At 41.4% G+C, this 18,424-nt stretch overlaps 2 protein-coding genes across 3 annotated transcripts; both read left to right on the forward strand.

Annotated features, from left to right (window-relative positions):
* The first annotated feature begins 166 nt into the window (after window positions 1-166).
* On the forward strand, window positions 167-3,724 carry csnk2b (casein kinase 2, beta polypeptide). Its single transcript, XM_062487220.1, has 7 exons — window positions 167-327; window positions 865-945; window positions 1,170-1,272; window positions 1,494-1,609; window positions 1,695-1,770; window positions 1,996-2,185; window positions 2,403-3,724. The coding sequence occupies exons 2-7, from the start codon at window positions 874-876 to the stop codon at window positions 2,491-2,493; spliced, it is 648 nt and encodes a 215-aa protein (XP_062343204.1). The 5' UTR covers window positions 167-327; window positions 865-873; the 3' UTR covers window positions 2,494-3,724.
* A 4,651-nt stretch (window positions 3,725-8,375) lies between these two features.
* On the forward strand, window positions 8,376-14,079 carry spaca4l (sperm acrosome associated 4 like). Of its 2 annotated transcripts, XM_062486798.1 has the most exons (4): window positions 8,376-8,538; window positions 12,464-12,574; window positions 12,965-13,202; window positions 13,234-14,079. In XM_062486798.1, the coding sequence occupies exons 1-3, from the start codon at window positions 8,487-8,489 to the stop codon at window positions 13,183-13,185; spliced, it is 384 nt and encodes a 127-aa protein (XP_062342782.1). In that variant the 5' UTR covers window positions 8,376-8,486; the 3' UTR covers window positions 13,186-13,202; window positions 13,234-14,079. The 2 variants fall into 2 exon arrangements, with proteins under 2 accessions (XP_062342782.1, XP_062342781.1); XM_062486797.1 differs by having other exon boundaries at window positions 12,965-14,079.
* Window positions 14,080-18,424: the final 4,345 nt, after the last annotated feature.

Here is an 18,424-nt window from a genome sequence, read left to right on the forward strand (position 1 = left end):
AAATAAATCGATAGTTGAAGCAAACGTTTTTCAATTTTACTCACTGACTCATAGCCCAGGCACAAGGCCATTGAAGTTGCATTGGTACTGTAGCTCATCATACAAACTACAAAACCCATAACTCCCTTTCCCACGTCTACTGTAGTTTGTCTCTGAATTTGAACGTCATCACTTTACTAGTTCGCTAACTGGCTGCTAGCAGCGAAACGCCTATCTGCAGAGTAATCGTAGAGGGGCTGTGTCAATTTCGTTTACGATTTTGGCTACCTATAACTTAACACATTTGAATTTTTATATTGTATTGGATTGAAAAACGTTTAGGAGGGGGTAAGCTGTTTAATTCACTCGTGTTTGTGTATCAAGATAAGGAAACTCGTGCGACAACAAAATAGATCGAATTTCATGCGGCCTAGTTCAACGATGCGCCATATTGAATTTCACATCGGGGCTTAGCAGCGTTAGCTTAGCTAAAGATATTCTATGTGCATTTAGATTCATGCTTTAAAAAAAATATTATATCAACACTTTCGCTTTGAGATGGGTTTTTAAGGTTATTAGAAGGTAATAACCACAACGTTCTTTGTCATTTGGAAGACATTCTGTTGGCAGTTATTATTTTGCTAACGTTAGCCTAGCTTGCCTATTACTGTTAGCTTATTTTGAAAGCTAGCAAAGAACTATGGCAAGCTTTCTGATATAGCCGGCATTAGGCAATCAATAGGTTAACTTTCACTAGATGTAAGTGTAATTAATTTCTGGCATTAGCTACCCAATCCCGACACGAAATGCTACAGATAAAATTGTACCAGTGTACTAGTTAAAATATAGTCTAGCTCATCGACTTGTCTCCTGTTCGTCCCGCAGTGTTTCGAGATGAGTAGCTCCGAGGAAGTGTCATGGATCTCCTGGTTCTGTGGATTAAGGGGAAACGAGTTTTTTTGTGAGGTATGTCATAGAAAATACTACTGGACAACGCATTTAGCACGCCTTTCTCTCCACTCCACGACCTTAGCCAGGGACAGCCAAAAATGTTGAGGGTTTTGTCTCTTGTGCTATTGATTGGTAGCTTGATTGATTGGAAACACACGTCTCAGAAACAGCTCGTTTCTGGTTAATGTACGTACTTCAGCTCTGAAACAGCAGTGATCTTACCTTTACTTCCGTGACAGGTGGACGAGGACTACATTCAAGATAAGTTCAACCTGACTGGACTCAATGAGCAGGTTCCTCACTACCGCCAGGCCCTGGACATGATCCTGGACTTGGAGCCAGGTCAGTGGCCACACCAAGTACTGCTTTAGTGTTTGTATACTACTATAACTGACTATAGCACACCTAAGGAAGGAATACCTTTTTGAGTACCTTGTAGTATAAATCCATGAAACGAAATGTGGATGTGTTTATGCATCCTACAGTATTTGTTCTGTTGTGTTTATTCATACAAGTTGCCAGACATTTCATCTCTCCCTCGATCTATCCTTTGCCTCTCACAGACGAGGAGTTGGAGGACAACCCGAACCAAAGTGACTTGATTGAGCAGGCAGCTGAGATGCTGTACGGTCTGATCCATGCTCGCTACATCCTCACCAACAGAGGCATCGCTCAGATGGTCAGATTTTTGCTTGACAACATTCCCTATTCATTTCATAACCCGTACCGGGAATGTGGATTTAAGTGGAATCTCACTCTTTCAGCTGGAGAAGTACCAACAGGGGGACTTTGGCTATTGCCCACGTGTGTATTGTGAGAACCAGCCCATGCTGCCCATAGGTGTGTATTAGTAGCGGTGTGTGGTGCACTTTGGTGGCGTTACTTTGACTTGATGCACATGCTTATAGTCAGCTAATGTCATTTGCATACTGTTTTGAATAACCAAAGTAATAAGGTTTTATGCAAATCTGACCGCAAATCTGATCGTCTTTCATCTTCCTGTTATTCAAGTAGAAGTATAAACTGGTGTTCTAGTACAATCCTATTTTCATCCTCACTCTCCAGGCCTGTCAGACATTCCAGGGGAGGCTATGGTAAAGCTCTACTGTCCTAAGTGCATGGATGTATACACTCCCAAGTCCTCCAGGCACCATCACACAGACGGGGCCTACTTTGGCACCGGCTTCCCCCACATGCTGTTTATGGTGCATCCTGAGTACCGCCCCAAGAGGCCCGCCAACCAGTTTGTGCCCAGGTACGGTGCTGCCATCTTAAACACAGATGGCGCTCTTAGACAGCTCTTATTAAGAGGCACTACTTGTTCCTAAATTTAGATTAATGTAACATTAACCTTTCAATATGTGAATACATGAGAACCCCCATATTTTTATTTTTTATCTCCTCGGTAGACGATCTGTTCACCTTTCATCCTCCTCCTATTGACTGAATGACTTCTCTGATATCCGCTTTAGGTTGTATGGATTCAAGATCCACCCCATGGCCTACCAGTTGCAGCTGCAGGCTGCCTCCAGCTTCAAGAGTCCAGTCAAGGCCATCCGCTGAAGCCAAGAGAGGAGGGGAATGGGGAGAGAGAGGGTTGGGGGGATAGAAAGGAGAGGAGGGGTCATCTTAACGTAGCTCCACATGGATGCCCCTCCGACTCAATCAGAAGACTGTATTATTTTGGTTTAGATTAGGACGTTTGAGAACAATGTCTATAAGAGTTCAGTGTGAGCAAAGCGGGACGCACAGCTGTTATTTCTCCCACTAACACACAGACACACACACACACTAGTACATACATAAGAACTCCATGCATCTACCTTACCAAACTCAACAGTGCCAAAAACAGGAAGAGGCGATATAGAGGAAGTATATGATGATTGGCCTTTGCACTGCTGCTAGTCTCTGTCCATTCTGGGCCACATTAGCCAGCCAGACCAGCCAATTTTTCCACCCTCCTTTCTGAGTTGTACTGATGTCCTGTCTTTGGCACAGTTTGGTAAAGGGTCATGGTAAGGCTTCACCACTGGTTGATAAACCTTTGTCCCCTTCCCTATGCCCAAACACTGGCTGGCATGCACAGAAGCAACCTGCTTGGTGTTGATGATTGTGATGAGCATCACTACAGTGGTCATCACACTACTGGTACAGACTAAACATTTCCCAGACATTCACAAGATGTTTTATTCTTGTGTGACATTCAGGCTTGTATCAGTGGTAGCTACTTACATCAGAAATGAAAATCTAATTTACAGAAATTCTACATGTCTTTACAGGGCTGTGCAATTGTACTAGTTAGACAAAGCATGATTGGAACTGATAAATGAACTTTTTTGTTTGTTACGCTTAGTAGAAACTCCTGCTCTGTGTGTGTCAGCTAGTGTTAACATCATCCTAAAAAATACTGCTGTCAGCCCTGGGAGAATGTCAACTGTACCATGTTCTAATGGGCTGATGCTACAATAACAGAACAATTTGTTCTCCATAACTGCACTGATTTTAACAGTGTCCCTCCACATTTTAGGATTATTTATGTGAAGACTTAGATGACAGAAAGTCAGCTTCTGGATTGGTAGGAACTTTTTGTTTGTGACACTGCGGGGGTCCGTCCCCTAAATGTGTCCCCCACCTGTGCTTATGTGTCTGCAAAAGTTGAACGCTTGAGATATTTTGATTTTCAGTAAACTTAACAGGATTCATCAAGAGTATAATTGCTGTTTGTCTGGGTATATTCGCAACTGTGGCAGTGTCACCAGGATTCAGAATTCTCAATAAATATTTTCTTTTCATAGATTTGTGTTGATCTAATTATGTTAACTCGTTTTGTTTGCCATATGGTCTGTCTCTTCGTCACACCACAAAACCAGAAATATGTCCGTTGCTCCAAAGATGCCTGATTGGTGTCCATTTATGCCATTCAGAAAAAAAGGTATACCGTATATGGAAACGATTAGAAAATTCTACACAATCTTTCAGAAATGTACTCAAATGCTTCTGTTCTGCCTCATGGCCACATTGTGTCAGTGGAGAGCTTAAAACCATAAACGTAAAAAGGACTTTACTTCAGCAACAAGCTAGATATAGTACCAAAATGTGTAGTTTTCTTTTGCTATTGTGACTAGACTAGGCTATGAAGGTTCAAATTCCCCCTTTACACCATTCTGCTTGAACACACACATTAGGCTACAAGGAACCCTAGCTGTCTTCAGTGGCTCTTTACTGAAAATTGTAAAGTTACTTAACTTTTTAAGTAACTTGTTTTTCCAGTTATTTTCCACGTTCTCTATTGTTCCTCAAATCTATTGAGCTCGCTTCCAGTTCCTTTATTTCTCAAAGAAATAGACCAGGCTCAGAGCAAACTGCCTTTGTTTGCTGTGAAATGTATATTATACTTAACTCACAAACACCAGGTAGGACATGTGCTGTTTGCTAAGTTATGGAAGTATGACATACACTGTCTAGGAATTGATCCTTATATTCTCAGAGAAGTTGTTTTATAACACTGACATTTCTCATAAGTAGATTACAACACTTGGTAGAGATGTTCTGTAACGAAGATTCCAGTAGATGAAGTTAGAACAACAACAGAGCCAATAGTACAACTGCAATGATATTCTGAAAAGATTGTTACCATCTATTTCTTAAGAAAAAATGCTTGGGGTTTTTCTTCAATATTACAATATTTGCACTATCAACATGATGGTATGGACATGAACAGAACCAGACAGTCAGTCTCTGGTCGAAAGTATTGTCTGGGAACTAAAAACACAACAGACAGATGAAACTGCAGTGTCCTAAAGGTGAGGAAGCCGGGTAACATGATCTGTTAAGACACCAAACGGTTAAGAGATGTGGGGTAAACCATGGAGCTACTGGGAAAAGAACCAGTTTCTTGGAGGGGGAGAGAGGAGTCAACGGCAGTTGTTCAGGGTGGGGCCACAGTGGCATTCCACGTGATACTGCCAAATGGCCCAAAGAATAAATATTGTACACAAAATATGCCCTATTTGAACATTTAAACACGTTCAAAGAATGACATCATTGTATACATTTATCATGTGATGAAGAGAAAAGTCAACCCCCCCGCCTCATGTTTTCATCTCCATAATTATAATTGTTATGTAATGACAAAAAAAAACTGACTCACATATCCTTGTTCTACATTCAACTTGTTTTTCAAGGGAGCAGTAACCGTATTACTTTCCATAGAGTACAGGAGGAGAGGCAGGGAGGAGCGAGTGGGTGAGGAGTCCTTTTCTGTCTCATAACTTCAAACCCCAACATTAAGACTAGATTCTGTTCCTCCTTTAATCCCTCTCTCCCTCCTTTTAAACATCTCTTCCCCAATCCAATCCCAGATCTCACAGGAAAACTCAAGTTTGATCTTAGTTTCCCGTTAACAAACACCAAAAAATTGTGTTTGTGCAGTGAAGTGTATACTTTCTGGGTGATGCCCTCTTAAATAATCTTTGAACTAATATGTGGCTTTGGATATGGTATCGTTCTTTCACTGTATTGTTTTATTCAAATAATGGGAAGGTACACTATGTGCTTTTGCGTTTGTGTGTCTATATGTATATGTAAAATTATTGAAGGGTGGTTGTACACTACCTGGGGTATGGAAAACCCTAATGCCGTACAATGAGTAAGAGACAGTAAGTGTCAGACTGTGCTAGTCTCAATTACAAAATGCCTGTTACTCATAGTCATGTGAAATGTTTTCAGCCACACCCCTAGGAGCAGCAAACAACATCGTTCTCTTGGCTACACACCACACTCAACAACCCAACCATTCCAGCCAATGTCACCCCATTTTAGTGACAAGTCTTGATTTCCTTATATTTAATCTCTATCGAGGAGAGACAGTGGGTTTCCATCCTCATCCATTTGTCCTAGAAAGGTAATCTTACACAGCGCAGTTATTCATGGGATTAATAATGAGCATTGCTTTATCTGCTGAATGCAAAGTCACAGGTGATTTGATTAGGAGATAACTGAATAAATTCAACTGACTTACACAGAGAACTATTGATTAGGCAGAAAGTAATTTCAGACCTCATGATTTAAATATGATAGATAACAAGTTTCCTATTATCTGTGCATTTCATACTAAAGCATATAAACATAAATTACGGACTAGATTTTGATCATGAACACCATCCATCCATCCATCCATCATCTTCCGCTTGTCCGGGGGTCGGGTCGCGGGGGCAGCAACCTAAGCAGGGAGGCCCAGACTTTCCTCTCCCCGGCCACTTCCACCAGCTCTTCCTGGGGGACCCCGAGGCGTTCCCAGGCCAGCCGAGAGACATAGTCCCTCCAGCGTGTCCTGGGTCTTCCCCGGGGCCTCTTCCCAGTGGGACGTGCCCAGAACACCTCACCAGGGAGGCGTCCAGGAGGCATCCTTATCAGATGCCCGAGCCACCTCAACTGGCCCCTCTCGACGTGGAGGAGCAGCGGTTCTACTCTGAGCCCCTCCCGGATGACCGAGCTTCTCACCCTATCTCTAAGGGAGAGCCCGGACACCCTGCGGAGAAAACTCATTTCGGCCGCTTGTATTCGCGATCTCGTTCTTTCGGTCACTACCCACAGTTCGTGACCATAGGTGAGGGTAGGAACGTAGATCGACTGGTAAATAGAGAGCTTCGCCTTTCGACTCAGCTCCTTCTTCACCACAACGGACCGATGCAGATCATGAACACATACATCTTAATTACTTGCAAGGTTATTTTATAGGCTGCTCAAGGAATCATTGGAGGATAGGTTCCAGAACCATTTAAATGTCAGATATCATATTTTTACAAGGTTCCATGTCTTCCTTTGTCAGAGAGACATGGATAAACCCTCAATGGTTTGTTTCTACATGCAAGAAATAGTACAAAGCCTAAAAAAAAGATTGATATAACAATACATTTTAATGGTATGTAGAAATGGGTACAGATTTCATTGAGAGCTATCCAATTCATGGCTGTACAATGAGCCTGTGGAAACTGTTCCTTGTATTGTTTTGGGAGATACTTCCTTGGTAGTCCGAAAGAGAAAAAAGGTGTGGTGTGTGCATGTGTGTGTTTGGAATGCATCTCACATATTGCCTTATGACAGTTAATTTATGTCTTTGCAGTGGCTGATCAAGACACATTTTACTGGGGGGGCCAAGGTGGGGGGGGGGGGCTTCCTTGTTTCATGATGACTACTAGAAGAAGAAAAACAACGTTAAAAAAAAAGCTCAGGGGTGGCCAGGGACATTTTTACAGGGGCACTGGCCCCTGTAGGCCCCCTTGTAGAGCCGCCCCTGAGTCTTTGTAGTTGTGACTTCGTCTCATCTTTACATAGTGGGAAGGTGAACAGAACAGAGTTGAGAGTTACAATGTCAATATTTGACAAAAGTAGAAAAATGTGTCAGAGACACAGGTCAGAAAAATGACGTTGTGTCTTTGGGCAAGGCACTTCACCCTACTTGTCTCGGGGGGAATGTCCCTGTACTTACTGTAACTATGGCGCTCTGGATAAGAGCGTCTGCTCTTATCCAGAGCGCCATAGTTACAGATATATACTTAATACTGCAAGACTATACTTGTCTGAAAACAAGACACTGCAACATCTGATTTCAGCTCAAGCCTTTCCTAGTATTGGAACCATTGTGCTTGCCTTCTGGCACTGAGAGATCTGTTCTGACAAGTCTCAGGTTCAGCACTATGCAATACACTATGTGTATTTGTTTGAGTGACGCTCTTCTCACCCTTTACAAAATGATGATGAATATTTTGCTAACCTTTGTTAAGGGAACATACAATTTCAAAACTCAGTCCAGAACATACAGCTCTGTTTTAAATATCAGGGAAATTACTGTATAGATTTTACTCAAACACGTGATAATTTAAGGACACAATCAGAACAGCTTTAATTTATTTAAGGTAAAGATTTGACAGGGTATCATGGAAAATCTAGTCCAAATATGGAAATGCTGGGGCACCCTGGTAGCTCATTTGGTAAGGGCTTGTTCCATTAAGACGTATTCCTTATGCAGGTGTCTGAATTTTAATGAGGCCATTTTCTTGCGGGTCTTCCCCCTCTCTCTCCCTGCATTCCTGTCAAAAAGGCCAAATCAAAAAATGTGTACAAATATTTTTTTATTTGGTCTTTTTGACAGTATTCAACCAGGTATTTTAATCAATCAGGTATTTTAATCAATCAGGTATTTTAATCTGTGAAAGACAGATTATCACAGTAAATCCTCCAACACTGTGGTTTCTCTCTTGTGACAATATTGTTCCAGAGGTCAAAAATATAAGTGGACTGTGTGAAGTGAATGTATGTGGGTTAAATTAATCCCTCAATCAATGTATCTCTAATTTGCTACACCTGCGAGAACAGGTGGGCGAGAAAAAAGGGCGTGGGATTTTTGTGGGGTATTGAATCATGGTGACGTTGGGAGAGAACAATGGGAAGGGAGATAATAAATAGCGGGTCGGTTGACAAAACCCGCTCAGTCTAACGGTCTGCTTAAACACTAACGAAACTTTTTGAGTTGACGAGACATATCGCATTTCATAATGAACAAAATTCTTCTCAACATTTTCGCAGCCGGACTATTGTTTTCCATCGGTAAGATGAAGAAACCTTTTTTCATATTGAATTAGCCTACTGCTTTCAGGGATAGGCGAGATAGACTAAATTGAATTTGTCACCATCTTAAATGAGGGGTTAATTATATTATCCATACAGGCTAGCCTACATAATGTTTTTAGTCAGTAATGCATGCACATTTCTAATTAGGGTTTTGACTGTTCGCCCGACTGGTTTTTAAGCGTTGAACCGCTACGATTATCAGTTACCCATTGTAGTTTTGGGATAGGCTACTAAGAATAGGGTGAAATTATAAAGTAAACATTTACTGACATTCATTACATTGGATGCCACATCGATATGCCAGAACTGTTTTTGGAAAGGCAGCACAAATTCACCCTGTTCACAAGCTTGCATACAGACCACACCTGCAAATCATGTCACAACCTGACCTACATTGCTTAACCTTTGATTAAATAGGCTAGATGTCTTCGAGTTGAGTGGGTAAAACCTAAAACGGGCTCGATGACCTTTGAATATTATTGTTGCGAATAAAGCCTTGTAGTTCTGCAGAGAATATTTTCTTAGGCGGAAAACTAACGTCTCAGACACTCAAAACACAACTGCCTCACCCCGAGAGTTAGGAGTCAAACCCCATGAACCTCAACCTAGTAAAATTACCGTCATTTTAGATTATTCAACTGCCCTATGTGCTAAGGCTCACTTTGTTGCCAGTAGGGGAAAAAAGGGGCTTTGGGCAAAATGGAACAATCGATCACATCCAATAGCCTACCTCTACACGGACCAGACAAAATGTCTCAAGAGAATTTGGTTAGTCAGTTGGTTTGTGTTGGAGTTGGCCTAGGCTGGCCTATATCTTTTGGTATCGGCCACACATAGGGTGGGATTGTGACTTCCTTGAACAGCAGTGGGACCAGGAGCCATAGATGTGTGATTTTGGTAGGCTTGTGTTACGGCCTGAGGTAAGGCCAGGTATTTTAGGCCTAAACCTACTTTTAAAAGAGGTCTTAAAATGTGACTCTGAAGGTCCACAGATGCTTAAGTGTCAGTGAGCTTTGTGTCTACATGGACTTGTTTCATTTTATTGACATTGTAATGTATGTATGATGGGCCCATGATGTTGTCGTTTGAAGTTATTCGAACCATCTCAAACGACATTAGCTGTCTGTCAGTATTGCCAGAGCCTGTTTAAGGAGAGCCTGGTCACTCCCTAGTAAGCCCCATTGTACCGAATTTGGTTGCAGTTCCACCAGAGTTCCACTGGGAGAGATCGCTGTCGAGTGCAAAATGAATGGGAGTCTATGGAGATAAACTGCTAAATGTCTCTTTCACCTGATTGTCGTTGAGAAATCTCAGATTTGGTTGTAGTTTTTGCATGTCCAACATGCATTACAAGTCAAAAGTTGAATGAACGAGTACTTGTGTCCTTTCAATTTCTTACAGGGTAATTGTTGCCCATAACACGCTAGCATTCTGCTAACGAATGCTGATTGGTTAGTGAAGGACTGACTATGACCAGATCCCGCTTGATGGCATCCGAAGCAGAAGCATAATGACATTGTAAAAGGCTTTTTAGAACAAAAAAGCGACTTATGCGACTTATGAAAAAATATATAACACCCAGCAGTGTGTTTGTTTTGCCCCCCCTTTCGAATTCAAAATTCCAATTACGAGAAAAAAAATTATATCCTGAGAAAAGTGGATTTTGAGGGGTATAGCTCCATAGACCTCCATTCATTCTGCAATCGACCGTTCGCGCCCTCATATGGAACTAAAGTGGTACTGCAACCAGTTCAGAACCCGGAAGTTTCCCGAGAGTGGCAGTTCTCCCCATAAACATATATACATGGTTCTCCCCATATTAGACGTTCTCTGGTATTGCACTCCACGATGCCCTCTTGTGGATACCTTAATCGTGCATGCCGTAAAGCAGGGGAGAGGTATGACCATAGGGTATGACATGGGGTATGGCAGTAAATGGCTCGGCCCGCTGCCGTTTAGCCTTCAGCTGTTACGCACTTTCCCGGTGAGCCACCAGGGTATGTTTGAACTGATTAAATCATCTTATGATTAATCTTAACACTTAACCCCACCACGGCCCGAACCACACTATGCATTGCACCTTGCATTAGAGTCGATAGGTGGCAGTAAATGAACAAGAGAGCGCATTTGACAAGCTGAAATTGACACACCCAGAGATTGTCTAATATGGGGAGAACTGCCACTCTCGGGGAAACTTCCGGGTTCTGAACTGGTTGCAGTTCCAGCCTAGTTCCATATGAGGGCGCTAACGGTCCAGTGGAGAATGAATGGAGGTCTATGGAGCTATACCCCTCAAAATCCACTTCTCAGGATATAATTTGATGCTTTTTTGGGGGAAGAAGTTTACCAGTCGATCATTTTTAACCTTTACTTACAAGTGATCCCATTGGGAACGACCTGTTTGGAAAGGATTTCCTCTGAACAATTGTACGAAATGCGAATGTAAAAACAGACATGCATATATATATATATACCATAGCACGTTTAGAATTAATTTGCAAAACTTGTTTATATTTCTTTTTTTGGCATAATGAAATAACACCTAATTAAGTTCCGAAATCTTGAGTAGATCAGGAAAGGAATGTTCAGATGTCTTCTCTCCTCAAAGGGGGTGATACTGGTTCAGAAGAATTATGTATGAGACAACCCATCTGTTTTAGTAGTTGGCTGTTATTGTGGTAAACATTTCATAAGCCTTTGATACAACAGCCCATCTATCTTTGTTTCCGTGTGACTCATCCTGCTTCCATATTCTGTGTACCCAAAAACCTGTGGAGCCACTCTTAACTCATCTAACCCTCTCGTTTGGAAATGATGTGCTATAGCAGGAATGCAGCTCGGTGTGTCTCTGTTGCCACAACCAGTCAAGTGGGGGTGGGTATAGTGTGGAAGTCACAAGTGCCAGGGAGACTCACTAAGCAAGTTTTCTGGACAAGTAGCCTAATATTCTACAGTTGTCATCTGTCAGACTTAACATTTACACTTAACACTTACATTTAAAGTACAGTGACTTGGAGTGAGGTAATGCAGTCAAAGCAGTAGTAAGGCTTAATGGGTGTGGTGTGTTAGGAGGGTGATGTTGCAACCCATGTTTTGTTGCTTGTGGGAAATTCATTTGAATCAGTTGATTTTAGGGATTGGTGTGTCAGTCAATGCTTTAAATCGTGGGTGTGGCGCTCGTCAAACTGATCATTTTACACTAAATTGGGGTGTGACCGAAACTAGTTTTGGAGGAAGATGTTGGCAAGCAGTAGTTTGTTTGTCTGATCCCCACCCCCTCTTTTTGCTTTGCCTCATTGTTACCGTTTCCTTATCAGTTTCATTAGTGAAGATCATTTGTTTGTCCATAGTAGCCTAATTTCAACAACACAAACTCAAGCTGGTCTGTGTGGCGTGAGATTCATACAAAAAAAGGCAGATGCGGTTTGGATTGTGTCACACCAGACTTGAAATACAGGTTGTCCTCCTGTAGTAGTGATGAGAGGGATTAAAATGGAGTTCAGGCCTACGGTTACCTTCAAGGCAGCTTGGGGACCTTGACATGAAGCCCATTTGAAGTTGAGGTCTGAGGAAGATCCCAAACACGTTCCATTTGTTCCTGCTTCTCAAGTGTCTTCTGAGGCCACTCAGAGCCCCACCCAATGCTTAAAAAAAAAATCTGACTTCAGACAAAGCTGTCCCTTTTTTTAACAGCATTGTGAGCTACAGAGGTCTCAAGAAAAATAATAATTGAAATGTCGTCAATAAGAAGACTGCTGTAGATGGTTACCCATTTTTGGTTAACAGTCTCTATAATGTGACAAATGTTGATTAGTACTATTATGAGGGTGACAATAGATGTACTTTTCTGACTAGTAGTAAGTTTTGTTGTCTGCTCCTTTGTTTGTCTCTTGCATCCCAGGCCATGCTCTGCAATGCTACAAGTGTGATTTGGGCCTAGGGAGCCTGTGTATAACCTACAAAATCCCTTGCGATCCTGGCGAGAAGTGTTTCAGTGGTGTCGCAACAGCAGGTAAGGACCCCAACATGGATGCCTGGCAGTGTCTTGGCTTCCCAAATAGTCTCTTTTCCCCCTGCTTTGGAAATTAAACCTCACCTGCAAATATGGTAGCCACATGGCAAACGTCGAAACAACGATTTCTGGTTTCCGTCTGTGGTGTGAGTCACCTATTGGGAAAGTCCCTTGTGACTCAGAGCTCAGTTTACTGCTGTGCTGAAGGAGGAGTAAAGGCTTTATATCAACCTGTCACTTTTCAGTTTGTAGTAATTTGATGTTGTCTGTTAAATAAGGTATTACTAAGCAAAATAGTTGCCACAAATGTTCAGCCGTCTTTGTCATTGTAATTGCACACGTGCAACAGGCATGCATCTTTTGATTTGATCTGTCTAAACCTTTCTTCAGGAACTATCAATATCAAGAGTAAGGGCTGTCTTGCTGCGAATAAATGCAACAAGACGGAATCTGTAACTTTCCCTGGCAGCAACAGCACCGTCTACACCGAGACCAAGACCTGCTGTGAATCTGACCTTTGTAACGCTGCTTCCAGCCTGGTTCACCTCAATGCCTTTCCCCTGGCCCTTCTCACCCTCACCAGCTTCCTTGTGACCAAGGTTCTGCTGTAGGGAGCATGAATGCCCCCCTCCAATGCACACACCCACACACACACACACACACACACACACACACACACACACACACACACACACACACACGGTTGTAAGAAATATCCTTATTGTACACAATTCTCATTGATTACCAGGAAACATATGTATTTATAATTTCTCCTCAAACTAATACAATTAAGGACATTTATTTGTCTCTAGCTTCTAGCACTATCTGTATTGAATTACTTTAGAATTGCGTCTGTGTATCCTTGGTGGAAATATTTGAAATTTAAAATGCAGTGCAAATATGCGTCACACTCTTGCATTGTGTACTTCTGTCATTTATGGAACGCATCATGTCTAACCTGTTTAGTCCAACGAAACCTCTCACTGATACTCTAGTTCAGGAGTCACTAGTACACCAGGGTTCAATACAATATCAGAAGGCTTCGGTCTTTTTCCACACTTCATCATGGATAGTTGAATTGCCTTGTATGCTGACAGAAATATTTAAATGATCCATGGCAAGGAAACATTTTGTCCACCTAACATTTCAGGCATTGTTTACTCTCTTACTCCTAAGTGTGAAGTCGTGTGTAATGGTCACCACTGCTTGTTACCCTACACCCATGCTTTACTATGCAGCAAACAAGTAGGCATTGAATAAGTGATTCACTTTCTTGGCTCATATTTGCCAGTGATGGGATAATATTTGGCAAAAAAATAGTTTTTCTTTAAAGTTTTTTTTACTGGATCATTAACTGATAGTGAAGCTTGATGACTTTGCCATTTCACCTCTTGATACATTTGTGGGGCTTTCACTGGCAACTGCATTTGCATTTCCAGTTTGATTATTTCTAAAAAGATTAATAAATGCATTGACCAGCTTTTCCTAGAAAGGACCAACATTGATTGCGATATCTTGATTTAACTTTGGATCTTGTCTTTGACCAAGTTCTGCTTGTTTCTCAGTGACCATTCTGCAAGTTTAATGAGATAATATTGTGATTGTATTTATCTTGTAAAGTTGGGAGAGAAATGTAAAAAGACAGACTGGTCTTGTTTATCATCGAGGAGTCTTTCCCGATGAACTGAAAATGGTATGTGGATAATACTGGCTGGTACAACCAGGAATGACTTGCTTTTTTAAGTGCACTTCCTCCTGAAATGTTTAAACTTTTTAAGTGGGAAATTTGTCACTGATGGATGTCTTTCAAAACTATAAAGAATTCAATAAATTTAACTTTTTAAAAGAAACTCAGCTTGAGTGGTTATTGATCGACTTGGGTCATTCCTTCTGATCTGACTAACATTGCTTTCCTTCTCAGCTGGTTGGTCATACAGGATTTTAATGTCTCCTGAAACTGAATTTTAATGTCAATGGGGTTCATTTTAAAGTGATATCTACAGTTTGAGACAAATGCTAAACATGCAGTTAGTGCTATCCTCTTGGGGACACTTGTCTGAGCCTTCTGTGTTTTGTAGTTTCCGGTTTCTTGTGGTATGTCAGGGAGGGCATCTCAAAATACTCTCCTCCTGACGTCACTCTCAGGATGGCAATTCACCTGAAGAACCTCCTCTCCTCCACCCCCTCTGGCAGTATATAAACACCTGGACAAGACTACTTTCTCACTCAGCCTGTCATTTCATCCATCCACCTGACAAGTCAACTAGCAAAACAAGCTTATTTGCAAACAAGAAAATCTCAAGATGGCAAGGATTGTATTTGGAATCATTGCAGTGATTGCATCCTTTGTACTGGGTAAGGTACATTCATAATGTATAAAAAACTAAATCTTTAGGATGAATTTTTGTGAAGTGTTTAAACGGTAAATCATTCAGATTTAAAGTCTAGGACATCCATCACTTGTATGGGGTTAATTCACTTAAACAAATGTACAGTGTGACGGTAAATCTATATGATAATGCAGAATATGAAGGATGTATGTAGTGTAAATAGGAACAGCATTCCTGTCACATGAAATTGAATGATTAAGTCTTTTAATCGTTTCTCTCATCTCACCCAATGCTCACTGTTTCATTTATTGTATCAGTAAAAAAAAAGTTAATCCCTACAAGAAAGTATCTCGCCTTGCTGTTTTAGTAAATGAGAATGTCCTTAAATGACTTGCCTGGTAAAATTAATGTAAAATGGTGTGTGGTCCGACCATGTGTCTAACTTAAAACAACTTCATATGATTTGCAGCGGATTCCCTGAGCTGTAACAAGTGCTCAGTTGGTCTGTTTGGGTATTGTCTGAACTCTGGCGTAGAAACCTGCGCAACCAACTCCTGCTACTCAGGGAAAGCCTGTAAGTATATCTTCCCTTTTCCAGCAGTCTAAAAGCCTTTTCATTACACACACAGCACATCCTTCCAGAATATAGACCCTTCTTCAGAAATTCATGCTAATTTGAGACAAACCAACCAACCCTCCCCCTCCCTTCTCTTACGCTTTTCTCTCTGTCCACCAGCCTTCCCTAGCATCAAATCCTTCAGTGGCTTCAACACCCAGGGTTGTCTGACAAACACCTCCCTCTGCAACACAACCACCACTGATGGCATCATCTTGGGAGCTAGCTACACAGTCCAGGTCACTTGCTGCGAAACAGACAAGTGCAACCCTTTCACCCTTAGTGGCGCACCCTCTTCCAAGCTGTCCCTTGGAATGGCTCTGGGAGCCGTTGCCATGGCCACCGTGTGGGGGAGCGTCTGATTCTAGATTAAAGACCCCATGTTCAAAAAACAAGAATAATTATTTTCAGACTACTCATGAGACAATGCTTGAACACAAGTGTCATCAATGACTGTAGTATCGCTTTAATCTTCCCTTTCAACCTTTAAGATCAGAGCAAAGCACTGAGTATCCATGGGTAACTGACACTGGCTAATTTAAAACAATGGTGTAAGCTGGACTCTGTCTTGTGTCTCTAAATGTTCTTATCAAGTGTTTGTATGATGAAATGGTACATACTTGTATGCTATATTTTAAAGCCAATGTAAATTAATTTTTTTAATTTAGGTAATTATGGATCCACTTGTCTTTACTTGAATGAAATAAAAATAAACACAATCGTACAAATATATCCTTGTTTGAAATTTTCTTTTTCTTCCTGTTATCATGTTAGTGAAATGACAGTATAAACAAAGAAGTCGAAGAAAGCTCAAATTAACCTCAAGTAAGAGAGATACTGTAGTTAGATACAATTGATGTTCGGGATCAAAAACACATATCATAGCTCTCATTTGGGCAAAGCTGGTTCTGGCGGGGGCTGCAGTCTGCGTGTGATGTCAGACTCATGCAATCGACTACTAGTGTGTTAACTGAAGCTCACAGGCCTTCCCCTGCAGGCAACATTAATACTGCTTGCATTCACAGACCTAAACACATGCTGACACTTTCTGCATTGCTATGTACCTGCAAATTGTGAAATTGCTGACACTTTCCACCAGCCCCTGCTCCTCCATGCTGTCTTTCTGTATTGTTCCGAAAGAAGATTGCTAATTAACTGCAATGTAAACTCTGTGTTTGACTTCTCTGACTATTCATTTGTGAAACCTGTTGGGAAGATTTTCTTCAGCTATGACTTGCATCTTACTGATATCGCCAACCATCTCTGGAGGAAAGATCTACTTACTTAATTGCTCCTCCTAAGACCTCTTCCTTTTTTCTCTCTGACTTTTAGAGAGTTGGACCTTGTCTTCTCTGAGGGTTTAGGTAAGTTATTGGTACTGATCTGTGGGCCTCTGTGAAGCCTTGGTATTTTGTTTGTTAAAAGCATCATACATTCAATTTGATTTGATTTCCTGTCCACACTTGGTTGGGTATATATATCATATGCTGTCAGCCTCATCTGAACACTGTGAAAAGGCTTCACATGCCTTTTCACTACACCTTTGAAATCCCCGCTCCCCAAAGAGGTATTGTTTGCAAACGGCCTCTTCCCGCTGCTATGGGTTTGTGCCGAGAGATGTGTACACATCTACAGACCACGTAAACACAACACATTTTTTTAAAACCTTTATTTAACCAGGAGAGTCCCATTGATATTAAAAATCTATTTTTCAAGGGAGACCTGAACACAGGCAGCAACATAAGAACACATAGTTACAGACAGAAGAACACAGAATGAGATAAGTTAAAAGAACATAAAGTTAAGAGTCAGTTACACAACCTGGTTAATTTACAAACGTAACATTTTTGGAAACCTGCCTCTATTTATTTTATTTTAGATTTAAAAGCAGTAAGTGGTATCAGTTCTTTGAGTTTTAAATCATTCTGCAACATATTCCATGATAAGGGTGCACAATACATAAACGCCCTTTTTCCCATTTCCGTTCTGGCATTTGGGACAGCGATAAACAGCATAAAGAAGTCCTGAGAACGCAAAGAGTATCGTCCGGCACTTTTCTGCATGATGAAAACACACAGGTAGTTTGGGAGCACACCAAGGATTGCCTTGTAAATGAAGGTGTACCAATGACAAAGCCTACCATCCTACCTGAACAGGCCATCCTACCCGAGAGTATAACTCACAGTGGTGAGTCAGAGTTTTACGATTGGTAATGAACCGCAGTAAAGCATGGTAAGGTCTGGGTCCACCATACGAAGACAGTTAGCAGAGGCATGCATATATAAAAGATCCCCATTGTCCAACACAGGTAAAAAAGTAGCAGCAACTAATCGCTTTTTTACATTAAATGAAAAGCACAGCTTATTTTGAAAATATAAACCCAGTTTTAACCTCAACTTTTTCACCGGGTAATGAACATGTGGCTGAAAAGTGAAGGAGTCATCAATCAAAATACCCAGATATTTATAAGAGTCAACTACCTCTATTTCACTTCCTTCAAGAGTGACCACCGAAGGGAAATTCTGTGGCCTACTCAGAGACTTTGAAAACAACATAAACGTTGTCTTATCTGTATTCAGAACAAGTTGTAGTTGAAAAAGGGTATTTTGAACAAAAAGCATTTTGCAAGAGATCAATTGCCTGTGTAGCCGATGTGTATCGGTGAAACTCACTCCTCAGGTATGTAACAGGCCACGTGCATCACCTTTGTTGTCGAATGCTTTTGCCTTTCAATGTCCTCCACCCATGACCAGCGGCTCAGACAAGGGACATCATTTTTCAACATGACACAAATGCCATTCTCAGGATACCTAACAATCGTGGAACCTTTACATCAACCCCATCAGCACCATCTTGGCCAACCCAACTCCAACCACACCTTCAGCATAAATAGATGGCTGCAGC

This window comes from Osmerus eperlanus, chromosome 20, assembly GCF_963692335.1.
Source record: "Osmerus eperlanus chromosome 20, fOsmEpe2.1, whole genome shotgun sequence".
NCBI classification, from domain to species: Eukaryota; Metazoa; Chordata; class Actinopteri; order Osmeriformes; family Osmeridae; genus Osmerus; species Osmerus eperlanus.

Excerpts from the sequence above, each read along its gene's own strand:
- spaca4l (XM_062486797.1), top strand. The coding sequence starts at position 8,487 with ATGAACAAAATTCTTCTCAACATTTTCGCAGCCGGACTATTGTTTTCC. Across the intron at positions 8,539-12,463 it reads CGGACTATTGTTTTCCATCG|GCCATGCTCTGCAATGCTAC; the intron begins GTAAGATGAAGA and ends CTTGCATCCCAG. Across the intron at positions 12,575-12,964 it reads CAGTGGTGTCGCAACAGCAG|GAACTATCAATATCAAGAGT; the intron begins GTAAGGACCCCA and ends ACCTTTCTTCAG.
- csnk2b (XM_062487220.1), top strand. The coding sequence starts at position 874 with ATGAGTAGCTCCGAGGAAGTGTCATGGATCTCCTGGTTCTGTGGATTA. Across the intron at positions 1,273-1,493 it reads GATCCTGGACTTGGAGCCAG|ACGAGGAGTTGGAGGACAAC; the intron begins GTCAGTGGCCAC and ends TGCCTCTCACAG. Across the intron at positions 1,771-1,995 it reads CCAGCCCATGCTGCCCATAG|GCCTGTCAGACATTCCAGGG; the intron begins GTGTGTATTAGT and ends CTCACTCTCCAG.